Source organism: Lactuca virosa, chromosome 8 (assembly GCF_052849685.1).
Source record: "Lactuca virosa cultivar CGN04683 chromosome 8, Lactuca_virosa_CGN04683_v6, whole genome shotgun sequence".
Classification (NCBI taxonomy): Eukaryota; Viridiplantae; Streptophyta; class Magnoliopsida; order Asterales; family Asteraceae; genus Lactuca; species Lactuca virosa.
In genome coordinates, this window is record NC_136433.1 from 49,871,899 (window position 1) to 49,885,536 (window position 13,638).

The 13,638-nt window shown below is 34.1% G+C and overlaps 2 protein-coding genes across 6 annotated transcripts; both read left to right on the plus strand.

Annotated features, from left to right (window-relative positions):
• Positions 1–2,656: 2,656 nt before the first annotated feature.
• On the plus strand, positions 2,657–10,538 carry LOC145132794 (G-type lectin S-receptor-like serine/threonine-protein kinase SD2-5). 5 transcript variants are annotated; one of them, XR_013718250.1, is made up of 10 exons: positions 6,316–6,652; positions 6,855–6,921; positions 7,031–7,085; positions 7,820–7,891; positions 8,009–8,242; positions 8,321–8,410; positions 8,530–8,579; positions 8,650–8,804; positions 9,094–9,160; positions 9,288–10,538. XR_013718250.1 is itself a non-coding variant. In XM_079067703.1 (8 exons), the coding sequence occupies exons 1-2, from the start codon at positions 2,693–2,695 to the stop codon at positions 6,856–6,858; spliced, it is 2,550 nt and encodes an 849-aa protein (XP_078923829.1). In that variant the 5' UTR covers positions 2,657–2,692; the 3' UTR covers positions 6,859–6,921; positions 7,031–7,085; positions 7,820–7,891; positions 8,009–8,242; positions 8,321–8,410; positions 9,094–9,160; positions 9,288–10,538. The 5 variants fall into 5 exon arrangements, 3 of the variants coding, with proteins under 3 accessions (XP_078923829.1, XP_078923827.1, XP_078923828.1); XR_013718249.1 differs by having other exon boundaries at positions 6,319–6,921; XM_079067703.1 differs by lacking the exons at positions 6,316–6,652; positions 8,530–8,579; positions 8,650–8,804 and adding an exon at positions 2,657–5,238.
• A 16-nt stretch (positions 10,539–10,554) lies between these two features.
• On the plus strand, positions 10,555–13,114 carry LOC145130330 (uncharacterized). Its single transcript, XM_079065148.1, has 4 exons — positions 10,555–10,859; positions 11,473–12,065; positions 12,185–12,583; positions 12,706–13,114. Exons 1-2 carry the CDS (start codon positions 10,555–10,557, stop codon positions 12,023–12,025), a joined length of 858 nt encoding a protein of 285 aa, XP_078921274.1. The 3' UTR covers positions 12,026–12,065; positions 12,185–12,583; positions 12,706–13,114.
• The last annotated feature ends 524 nt before the right edge of the window (positions 13,115–13,638 follow it).

Consider the following 13,638-nt stretch of genomic DNA (forward strand, 5'->3'; position numbering starts at 1 on the left):
GATCTCTAACCACATGAGTTTCAATGGACTTCTTTATAGTATAGATATTGATTGATATTGATATTGATAGATATTATAAGTAGAGGTAAGTCGAAACCAAAACCAAATTTAGACTAAAACAATTTTCATATTTGGTTTTTGGTTTGGTTTCAAACCAAACTGAATTATGAATTTGGTTTATGGTTATGATCAAGTAGAGTTCGGACCAAACCAACCGAATTAATGAATTTAATTAATTAATTAATTATATTAGTTAAATATTATATTTCTCTGTTCTTTAAAAAATATATAGAGAAATTGATACATATTTTGATATTTTATGTTTTCACGGACACATCAACTTCACAATTATAAAATCCCAAAAGTTTATTCCATTAACCTATTCTTTCCATCGTCCTCTATGTTTCATTTGGATTTTTATATTTAATACTAGTTGGGAGACCCACGTATTAAATGGTTAATTTAAAAAAAATTAAATATAAAGGTCAAAATATTTAAGAATTTTGAATTTATAAGAAAATAAGAAAAATAATGAAATTTGTTATAATGTAAATTTTTTTTATCTTTTAAATTTAAATAAATAAAAAAATTAATGAGCTTTAATTTTTGGAATTTTGAAATTAAAAGGTAAGTTTATTAATGAAATTGATATTTATTTATTACTACATTTATTGTAATTATTACATTAAAATATTATGTGAAATTTAATAAAAAAAAAGAAAAATTTATAAAATGACATGTACAAAAAGAATTAATTCAAAATAACTATAAAATGACATTTGACAAATTGAATGAGAGTGTGAAAGTAGCAAAAAAAACCTTCATTTATTAGAAAGGATTTGAAATTTTAGATATTTATATTTGAAACTTGAGAATTTTATATTTGGAAAATTTAAAGTTTAACATTTATTTTTAACCTTAAAATTTGGAAACTGAAATATAATTAAGTTTTTGATTTAGCTTGTGTTTCCTTGAATTTGGTTTAGCTTTAGTTTATGGTTTGGAACCGAAAGAAAATCAAACCAAAGAAACCTAAAAAACCCAACTGCTTCCCACCTCCTAGCTCTACCCCTGTTAATTGTTCTAAACATTTTCTTTTTTTGAACATATAGGTATTTATAGTAAACGAAAAGTTGTATGTTATTATATCTTCTAATTTTAGCACTAATCCGCCTTTAATAAGGGTTTCATACTATGACTTAGGTTAAGGAATCGGTACTATCTTTCCATAAGAAGAATATTTGGCTTTTGAATATCCTCGAGAAGTCAATAAGTTTCTTTTCCGTTTTTTTTTAAACGGCTCATAACCATTTATAAGAGGGAGTTGATTCTTCCACTGACCATTTTGATAAATCCACTTAAATATATGACAACTATGCCCTCATTTAAATTTGTACTGTTTTTATTTTGGTATCTAATTATTCGTCGACCAATTCCACCAAAAAACATTTAATGGATAGTTTATACTTTGTTACCCTCTTTTCATCTACTCTCCTTATTTAAACCACCATATTTTATTTTATTTTAACATTTCACCCCTCATTTTAGTAATTATTATTCTTTTTCTTTTTTGGTTATTTTTTATATCAACGGCCCTTTTTTAAAAAGATTATGATTCTTGTGAATATTGACGACTATGATTTTGTTTATTCTGAATATAAAAAAATATATATTAATTTTCTTGATTATGATTAGGGATGTTATTCGGTCGGTTTAATCAATTATCAATTTGTTCCATTTGGTTTGATTGATTTTTTGACTTCCAATATATTAACTGAACCGAACCAAATAAGGTTTGATTTAATCGTTTTCGGTTTTAAATGAGTCGACTTAATTGGTTCGGTATCCGTTAAATCCGAATAACAAACATTTGAACAACTAATCAAGTGAGAATATTTATTAATAATAACAAAAGAGTGGCTAAACTAAAAGCCCAAAATAACATACAATAGTTGAAATTAAAAATGTGTGTAGTTATATCATATAAGTAGTTTGGATATTTTTGATAGACAACATTTATTGTGATTTAATTTGATATGTATGAGTTTGAAGTTGTGTTTTTTTTTCTTGTTAAGTAGTTTATTGTATAATAGTTTTATCATAGTGTGTTTATAAGCTCTTAAAAAAATAAGTGCTGATGATTAAAAAAAATCACTAAAGAAGAAAAATAAAATAAGAATTAAAATGAGGGGTGAAATGTCAAAAAGGAAAAATATGATGGTTTAAATAAGCACCAATGAGAAAAACAAGGGGTATAAACTAACTATGGAATGTCTTTTGGTACAACGGGTCTTAATGGGCTCAAGGATAATTAGGATCCATAAAACAAGAAAATACATTACAAATTTGAACAAGGGTATAGTTGTCAATACCGTTATAGTTTCAGTGAATTTATCAAAATCCTCATGTGGAAGAATCAGCGGCCTTTATAAGAAATGTAAAAAATCGCAAGACTTGACTTTATAGTTTAATTGAAAAAATAATACTCTGTGACCTAAAGAAAATGTATAGTGGGGACATTGGAGGATGAATATGACATGGTTTTCAGCATTTAGTGAGAAGGAAATTTGGCCTGAGTCAATTATAGCTTGGACTTTAGTTCTTGGAACCTCCTCATATCTTTAATAATTATATTAGATATTTAATTCATGTGTTAATTTTCATATAGGCTCTTGTGTGTTAATTACTAGTAATGAGCGCACCATGGATCTCTAGCTTTTTCTTTTCCTTCTTCTTCTTCTTCTCATTCAACAGACGGCAGTTTGCTATTGCCAGCTCTTCTCTACCTCCAAGTGAAGGGGCTCCAGTTTATGGCATTCCTACTACTGCAAATCGTTCAACCTCATGGACCAATGATGAATCTTCCCTCTCTTCCATCTCTTTTCCAGATGGCTCGATGTACAGGGCTATTCTCCGAGATGAAACAAACAGTTCCATTTGTGGCTTCTTTTGCATTCAAGGAGCCTCCTGCACATCTTACCTCTTTGCTATTCTTCTCAACCGACATGATCCGGTGGTCATTTGGTCAGCCAACCGAGACTACCCGGTTAGAAACGGAGCAATCCTGAATCTCACTGCAACCAATGAATTGATTTTATATGATGTGGATGGAAGCAAAGTTTGGACTACAAACACTACTGGGAAATCAATTGCTGGCGTGAAATTAAGTGATAACGGAAATCTTGTGTTGTTTGATGGTGATAACTCGATGATTTGGCAATCATTTGATCACCCTACAGACTGTTTAGTACAGGGGCAAAAACTATTTCAAGGACAGAAGCTCATACCTAGTGTTTCATCAACCAACTGGGCAGCTCAAAAAGATTCATACTCTCTTCAAGTCACCAACAAAGGTTTGTTTGCTTATGTTGAATCAAACCCACCTTTAGTCTACTATCGTCACTTGGTAAATGGGACAGATACAGATAAACAAACCAGGTATGTCGAGTTCTTTAATGGGAATTTGTCTTTCTTCAATTTTTCAACCGAGCCAAGTCGACCCGACAGTGTGATTCCTATACCTCAAAAATTCCCACTTCAGTATATGAAACTAATGCCAAATGGGCATTTAACAGTGTTTGAATACGATTCTTCAGTGGGGTCAGTAGGGTGGATGGCGGTGGCTGATCTACTAACCGGTGATCTAGGAGAGTGTTTTTATCCATTGGTTTGTGGGAGAAATGGCATTTGCTCGGGTAATCAAGAATGTAGTTGTCCAAGATCAAGCTTTCCGGGGATGGACTCTTTTAGGGCAGTTAATGATAGCGAACCCAACATGGGTTGCTCTCAAGTTACTCCTCTCACATGTAATGCTACTCAAAATCATACGTTTATTGAAATCAAGAACGTAAAGTACTTCACCTATACTGTCGACATAGAGAATGTGGATTTGGGGACTTGCACACAAGCGTGTCTGAACAACTGCTCATGCAAAGCAGCTCTATTTGAGTATGGTGATCCGAGTCATTCAAATGGGAATTGTTATTTACCTACTGAGCTTTTTACAATGACAAAGGTTAATGTAGAGAACGCTATTGTTTATATAAAAATCCAGAATGAAAGATCAAATACTTCGGCTAATCTGTCCCAGCCTCATGATTCAGTACCAAAAACAAAAAATCAAGTTAAGACAGTTGTGGGTTCCATAATTGGCAGTTTTGTGCTTCTTCTTATTGTGGTTATAGGTTTTACCAAGTTACGAGATAAAAAGAAAAAAATGAATACCCAAATGGAAGAAGAGTTTTTAGATCAAGTGCCAGGAATGCCCACTCGGTTTTCCTATGAAGAACTGAAAACTGCCACAGGGAAATTCAGTAAAAAGCTTGGTGAAGGAGGATTTGGATCAGTATTTGAAGGGACACTCAGAGATGGCTCCATGATTGTAGTAAAATGTCTTGAGAGTCTTGTGCACGTTAAGAAATCATTTTTGGCTGAGGTTGAGTCCATTGGCAGTATTCACCATGTGAATCTTGTTCGACTTAGAGAATTTTGTGCTTGGAGATCACAACGACTTCTAGTGTATGAATTCATGAGTAATGGATCATTAGACCAGTGGATTTACCATGGAGACCGAAAGCATGTACTCAAATGGGATAGTAGAAAAAAGATTATTCTTGACATTTCTAAAGGTTTAGCATATCTCCATGAAGAATGTAGGCAAAAAATAATCCACCTCGATATTAAACCTCAAAACATACTCCTCGATGTCGATTTCAATGCCAAAGTATCTGATTTTGGGTTGTCTAAGCTAATGGACAGAGATCAAAGCCAAGTGAGAACTAGAATGAGAGGGACCCCAGGCTATCTTGCTCCAGAATGGTTGGGCTCAGTTATCACCGAAAAGGTGGATGTATATAGCTTTGGGATTGTTCTTTTGGAGATCTTATGTGGAAGGAAGAACTTCGATAAATCACTGCCAGAAGAAAGTTGGCACTTACTGCGTGTTTTTGAGAGATGTTGGGAACATGGGACGTTGTTAAGCATAGTCGATAGGTACAGTGAAGATATGCAGATACATGGTACAGAAGTCGTGGAGACGATGAAAGTTGCTTCATGGTGTTTGCAGACTGATTTCAGGAAAAGACCTTCAATGTCAGTGGTGATTAAGGTGTTAACGGGAGTAATTAATGTTGAATCAAACTTGGATTACAAATTCTCATACACAAGCCAGCAGAAAACAACAGTTAAACATGGAGAAAGCTCGTTACCATTGTCGCCTTCTATTCTATCCGGGCCTAGGTGAGTTGCAATGGTTTTGTGTGGATAATTTCTATGTATCCTTTCTTTCTTCAATAACAATAAAATTGCTAGTTATGAACGCATTTGGTTCCCCAATGATAAAATGGATATCCATATCTCTTAAAATTATAGATCTAAAAGCAATATAACAAAATATTTTCAACTGTTATTGCAGAAAACTAGTTTTTAACTAAACTATACATATTTTCACAACACCAATAACAAAAAGCTTAAGAAGAACAACAATACATCACAAAACCAGAATTAACCCTAATAAACTAGCACAGCACAAGTTCTGAACTACAGTATAGCTGAGTTTGTGTGAGAATTCTTGATTTCTCGTTAATGAAATACAAATAAAAATAATAACTGCACGTTTTATTCTTCTGGGTAAACTATGGGTCGAATATGGATCAACCCATACGACAATAGGATCCGCGCATCAATCTTTACTATCCAACTATCCAAGTATCCATTATATGAGACACAGTCCAAAAATTCTCCACATTTGACCCAACACCTTAGCCCACGCTCTCCGATCAAATTATATTATATATTATTATTATATATATTAAAGTTGTGAAAAGTTTTAACAGTACATATCAATTTTGGTCCTCCAAGTTACAGCATTGACCCTTCATCTTTATGCTTTTGTTCACAAACAACCCTTTCACTTTGATTTGAATTTTTCATAACCCTCGCATTTTATTACATATTATTAGTATTTAGTTTTTTGGCAGAAATAGTCTCTCATCATCATTATTATTATTGTTAGACAAAATTACACGATTGGTCCACCCACCATCTGCCATCACCACCACCACCACCACCGCCAAAATTACATAAATGGTCCATATTACCCATGGTGACAAATTCAGTCCTTACTACCTGAAAAGACCAAATTACCCTCACATTAACGGACAAAAGCAACCAACATGCTACTTTACTTTACAAAGCAATATCTTCCGACCCCGGCAACACCGGAGAATTTTTTCTAGTTATATAATTAAAGCACAACATGCTTATCAACAGTACCCGAGTTGGGAACTGTTAAAACTCGGTTGACTCAGCTTCTATATTCCACCGGGTTAATCCATCCACCGACTCCACCGCCTTTTTACTTCACATATTCAATCTGTTTGATGATTTGCGTTTGCGACACCACCTCGCCACCGCTTTAATATGTTTTGTCCTTCGATTGGGGCGCTCTCCACCTTCTCCAACATGATATATGCAACCGGAAAGAGATTATCTATCGTCGTCGCCGTCTCGACTAACACCACGCGACCACCTTCACACCTGCTTCACCCCTATCGTACCCCACCGTCGACGGTTTTCTGCAAGGCGCATCGCTACCCAACAACTTTGTCGACGACGTTGCTAAGTCCGGTAACCTTGACCTTCTCAGCCATCGGTAACGTCGATCCTCTGAGCAATATTCTAAAATTAGTCAAAAGATTGAACCGCCTCTTTCAATCTCAATTTATGATTTCTATGGGATGAGAGGAGCAAGAAAGGGATAACGACAGATGGGTTTTCTCAATAAATTTGTATCCTGCTCTCTGATTTGACATTGCCTTCTCAGTTTGACAGACGTTTCATTTCAATTTGAGCAGTTGAATCGCGTTTATCACTGCTGGAACAAAGGAATCTTCACGAGAAAGAGGTTAGGCATAAGAAAAGGTTTGTATTTCAGCTGCTTCGTTCTACAAATCTTCTTCAACGTTTGTGTTTCCTTTCTTTTTTCATAAATTTCTAATTCTTGATTGTTTGTTGTGTTATTTGAAATAAGGTGGTTAATAGAATCCTCAAACCTCTCAAAACGAGTCTAAATTTCAACCTGAAAGGTAAGCCAAATAGATTTCACTTCTATTTATTGTTGTGAGTTTACTTTGAGGCAAATCGTAACTATGTTTGTAAAAGCTAGATTGGACTGCTTATTTGGATGAAAACTAAAATTGTTAAGTTACAGAGTGTTTGATTTTCATATATCATGGGCCTTTATATTAGATATATAGATAGAATAGAAAAATGTTCAGAAAACAATCCAGAAACGACAAGGGTTCTCAGTAGTTCTGTGTATTGCCTTTAAGGTGTTTGTCAAAATGCCTACTTTATTGTACTATTTTTTTTTTTAAGATTAAAGATACTTATAAACAACAAAAACCAACAGGGGTATTATACTATTTTACAATCTATGAATTAAAACTTTTGAATCTGTAATCGGATATATAGGTTATCAAATGCATAGACCAAATTAAAGATATTATGAAGTGTGTTCGTGGCTGCCATATAAAGGATTAAAACCACCTCTAAGTTTAAAAAAATTACCAAAAAACCCCTAATTTTTTTACCAAAGCGGGTCTTTTTGGTTCTTTTTAGTTCTTTTCCGGTTCTTTTGGTTCCAAATCAAATTACCCATAATTTTTGGTATTTTTTTTTTCCGATTCAGTAACCCATAATAGTAGAAGGTTGTAACAGAAACAAAGATTGTCAAAGTATTGTAGTTCGGTATATTTACATTATTATAACCCATAATATTAGTGTACTAATAAGTTTTTGTTGCTTTTTTAATTGAAAGGTAACTTTGTTATCACACATGAATTGGAATAAGAGCGGCTTTTAGTTGAAGGTCATTTTTTGATTTGCATAGGTAGGAAACTTTTTGGTTAAGGTTACATAACCGTATAGAGCATTACCCGATCTATTTCCTCTTTATCTTTTTTAATCTTGAAACGAATTAGAAAAATACTGAAGAGGGTTATTGCAGGTTTGGGCTAATGTTTAGAGCTTGATTTTCTCTTTTGATGAGCATCACTTAGAAACACAAGTCAATACCGCCATACAAGTTGAGGCAACTTCTCAGGAAATATTTGTTGCTGCAGAAGCTAAGCTTGCTGATTTCAAACAGATACTGGAAAGACAAAAAAGGGAAAAGTATAGACACTTGAATGTATTATGGTCCAAGCATGTGAAAAATGAAACCTATATTTTCGAGATTGAGGTTAGTTAATGGAGATTTATCTTTTAAACTTGTACAAGAAATAGTAAAGTGCCATGGTTTTTTTTTTGGCTTTTGCAGACTATTATTGCCCATGCATATGATGATATCTAAACAGAAAATTAACAACTTTTGTAGCAAATAATCGAGAGAGGTAACTATAACATTCAGGTAATTACTTTATTTTTCAATTGCTTATGAAGTTTAAAACTGTATTTTTATTTTTAAAGCATTTTGTACTTTAGAAAAGAAGTCATGTTAAATTTACTCATGATTTCGTATACTTTCAGCTACAATCATTACCGATCTCCAACTCTAAGCTTTCCAAATCCAAATAAAGGTAGACTTCGTTGTGGATGTATGTCAGTAGCCTATCCATGTTGTTTTTCTGTTAACATTTTGTTCGACAGGACTAAAGCATAGGAAAGCAAGAGGTGTAGGTGAAGAACATGATTCTATTTGGTTAGCCCATATATGACATGCTTCTTACTGAATGTCTAAAGTGCAAGCTTATCGCATCTTCCATTTTTCCTATAAACCACGCAAAAGTTATGTTGTTTAATATGTACGTTCTTTCACAGCCTCATTTCTAACACTTTTGTTGTTTAGGCTAAATTGACCATATAAAACAGAATTTTGACAAAATCAAAATGATAAAAGGAAAAACCTTAAATTCAGATTTCTCAATAGCAATTGTAGCAATTTCAAAATGTGGGTAATACTCCAATTCTAAAATGACACATGATCCGCCAACCTGTTAAATAACATAAGATAAACCACATGAACATCATTCTACAAAAACAGATGTTGCTATTTCGTATATTTTTTCCATTGATCTTTTTATGTGTTTTTAGGACATATCACATGTTATCAGAAAGAATAGAGAAAACTTCTTGCAAGTTGCGACGACCAGAGGAAATGGTGAGTGCAGAAAAGTTTATTCATAATGTTAAAATTAAGTGCATTATTTTTTTTCTGTTTCTTGATATTTCCACATTTCTATAACATGTTTTATTTGATTGTATAATATTTCATCTTTTTATTGCAGAAGTTTGGTGCAAACCCGAGTCTATTCATCTAAAAAATCAATCAAAATTTATTAGGTGATGCTAAAAGTCATCACAGATGACAGATGAATATAGAAACTCTCCGGTACACAATCGTGATCAATTCCATCTTTTCTTTGAATGTTATTCATGTTGTCAATGTCTTTTGGATATGTATTGTATCAACTTTCAATACAATATTTCTAAAAGGTCCCCTGTGACAAAAAAACAACAGCTAATAAACACCTATCTAACCCATGCAACGCATGGGATCCTACATTAGTATACATAAAAGCTTAAAATCCTTAACTACAGTGACTTTTTTACTCTTTCATAATTGGACACGGAAGTTTTCTTTTTCGTTATTTCGACACCGATGTTTTCGTTTTCCTTCTGCTGTACAAAGCTCATATCTTTTCTCATTCTTATCAACGCCGCAATCACGATTCTTCTTATCCGGTTTCATTGCTGCCTTGCCGCCCTCGTCGTCCAGTAGTATTTCTTTCCCTTTTGTTTATTTCTTCTTCCTTTCTTCTTTACTCTCTCTTCCTCTTCCGGTGAGTCGCTCAATCGCTAACTACCGTCTCCTTTGACGGCATGAGGTTTTGATTGCTTCCTTTGGCGTTTTCTGGTCTTCATCATTGACTTGTAGTTCTTTTGATGGGGTCCAATTTTGATTGTTCTTTACAAAGATTGAGGCGATGATGAGATTTGTTTGTGAAAAAAAATTGCACCGTCAAGCATGGGTGAACTTGAAGGCCGTATTTTGGCAAGGCAACTAGGAAGGCATATCCGATTGGAATATGCAACCACTGTTTGCAGCCATACCGTCTTTCATCCTCTTTTTCTGAGCCTCCTCTCATTGAAAATCACGGTCTTATTTTTTATTTACGCTTTCACCTAAACCTGAATTCAGTTTTTATGATTTTCGATTTTCAAATTTCTGGTGTTTCTTTGTTCGTCTTTGTCTGTACGTAGGGGAGGGTCACAGAAGAAATCGTTTTATGATCGACAATGTACCGTCGTCGACCTCGTCACAACTGAATAGCCGTTGGTCAACAACGTCGTCGACGGTGTTGTCAACTACGGAGGGCGTTGATCAAAGGGAGCATCTTCTCAACAGCGACTGAGGTGTATACCACCACCAGGGTTTTCGAGCAACCCAAGGAGTGTAGGCAAGTGGAATATGGAACAGAGTATGGATACGGGAAAATTTTAAGAAGAGGTCTTCTTACACTTGCTGATAAACTTATGGAGTCCATGAACGCTATGGGTGTGTGGAAAAACCGAGAAACATACGAGATTCTCCTTGGTTATTATGTTAGTGCCGGACGTTTAAAAGACACGTTGGAAGTTGTAGCAAAAATGAAGAAAGATGGGTTTGAACCGAATTCCTTTGTATACAGTATGATTATTGAACTTTATAGGAACAATGGAATGTGGAAGAAAACTATAAACCTCATAGCAGAAGTAAGGGAAAATGGAGTCTCACTTGACAAGAAGACAGCCAACGACTGTTGTGCAATTTCCCATGGCAACTTCCATATCCCGCATCAAGCCAATTGCTCTCATTGGTATTGCGGTAAGACTTCATATCCTAATCAATTGTTCCCGTTCTTTTCCTAAATTAGCGTAATGAAGATCACACTCAATTCATTTGGAAACAGTTATGGAGAATCTAGGTGGTTTTCGGTTGTTTATTTCGTCATTTGAAGTTTCTGTATGCGCATAGGCCAAAACACGCTATTCCCATTCGGGAATTAGGGTTTTGGTATGAAGATTATAGTTGTATGTTTGAGGATTTTTTGTCATCTGTTTTAGGGTGTACATATGAATTTTGGTCACATTAATAACTAATATGCATTTTCCCCTTAGCTGTTAGGAAAGTGCATTTTAGAAGTTTGGAATCATGGATCTACATTACAGCCATGTAAATGCCCTCTTTGTTGTCGCCACATTACTTTGTTGGTTCCTAGCAAGGAATCCTATCAGCAAGCTGATAATCCCGAAGCTTCTGAGATTATAAGAAAGATTGAATCTTATAACCGAATCTTTGGTTCACATTCAACAGGACTAAGCCAGGTAACTAATCATTATAATTTCCACCAAAAAGATAAGAAAGAAACTAATCATATTTCTTCAAGATCCATAGTCAAAGTCTTTTTTTTAATGGAATTCTTTGATCAGGTGGCATTGCAAACATGGTGATCTCACAAATGCCATTGTATTGTTCAACGAGATGCAAACACAAGGGCTGTATCCTGATCCAAGTATCTTCATTACCATCATTACTCGCTTAGGAGAACAGGGGAAGTGGGATATAATAAAGAAAAACTTTGAGCAAATGAAAGGTGGAGGTCATGGACAAAGCGGGACCATTTATGCTGTTTTGGTTGATATTTATGGGCAATATGGAAGCTTTGAGGATGGAGAGGATTGCATAAATACACTAAAGCTCGAAGAAGTTCCTCTCTCAGCTAGAATATTCTGTGTGCTTGCAAACGTCTATGCCCAACGGGCAAGTTATTATTCTATTTGTAGATTTTTAGATTGGTTTAATATTCTTGATTTTGATTTGTTTGCTTTGCAATCTTCCGTCTTACACACACACACACAGGGTTTATGTGAGCAAACAGTTAAAGTTCTCCAGTTGATGACACGTGAAGGAATCGCACCAAACCTTATTATGCTGAATGTTATGCAATCATGGTTCTTCAACGTAGACATTAGTTGTTTTTAAGCCTTCTTGGGACTTCTGGATTTCTTCAACCCCTCATCAGGTACTGTATGCAAAAATGGCTTCTTTTGGTCCTGTTTTGGGTGTTTGTTTCACTTGAATTAGGGATATTTTCAGCGATGATGATTGATGATGAGGAGGGCATTTACGTCTTTTGTGCAGACAAGAGATGGATAACGAACGATTCCTTTTTGGGTGGAAGGGACGATAAGGATAGGTATTAAGATGGTTATAACAGCTAACTGACCTTCCAAATTCAAACGAGAAGAAAGGAGGTTAAGTCTATGCATAAAATTTCATAGCCAACAAATCGTTTGACTTTTGACTTACGCATGTTTCTATACATACATACATACATACATGATAAATCATATATAAGATAATAGGATGAGCAATATCTGTAGAGAGAATCACTATGATGAGTTAAGGTAGGTGGTGTTTTTTTTTTGTCTGCAAAATGACATTGAGTCGAGGGAATTGGATGAGTGTGATGAACATCTCGATAATTTACTACTTCAAGATGGAACAGATGAGAAACGTGATGCAACAAAGGGTCCTAAGGTTACATTTTTAACTTTGATCGATGTTTTCTTTGAAAAATGTTTTTTAATTGCGGTTTTTATCTATGTTTTATGAACAGGTGTGGAAACAAATCTGATGTAGATGTGTTTTTGTGAACGCAGTTGCCTATCACAATTTGAAAGAGATGGTGACGATTTATAGCAGCCTGACAATGGGAAGAAAGATTACAAGTTTGGGTTTAGGTTCATTGTACATTCCTATAATTATATATTAAAAATGAATTTTAACTTTTTCTTTATGGATACGAGGTGGGTAGGATGTAGGATGCCTCGCAGCAAGAAAAATGCATTTCAGATGCTTAATTATTTGTTGATTTCTGTGGATGATGATACTTCATGGGCTTTAATACTGGCTGCACTCTCTGATCTGCTGACCTTCCCACTTCCTTTGTATTTTCTTTAACTGATCTTTGTTTTTTTTTTTGTTTTTTTTTTTTTAATTATGGAGTGGTTATTTAAAACACTTAACGATGCTGAATATATAATTGTAGGGACAATAATTCTTTCATCATATTTTCGTTTTGATTTATTCTGCAAAACAAATGGTTTTTTTTCTGGAAATTTTTATAAGTTTGCTCTTAAATATGTCAAAAGTTGGATAACATCTTAAAACACGTTTTTTTTTTGTTTGAAATTCTTGTACGTATTGTAGGTATTGTAGAGGTGTCAAAAGTTTGAAATTCTTGTAGGTATTTTTCAGAAGGATCATCTTGCTAACAAATCAAGGATGAGATTTCTCTCTTTCGTGACATGATTTTTTGCTTCTCAACATAAAGCATCTTTGAAAAAAATATAATTATTATAGCATTGTACTTTTTAACTTTCTTTTTCAAGATGTTATATAAAATTTTCAAGAGCATTTAGGCAAACCTGATCCAACCCGGCGCCAACGGCGCAGCTAATTTCTACTAGTTCACATAAATACACAAAATAAAAAGTTATATATATATATATATATATATATATATATATATATATATATATATATATATATGTTCCGCTTCCGGTGAGGATTCAAAAAATGGTGAGGACTGT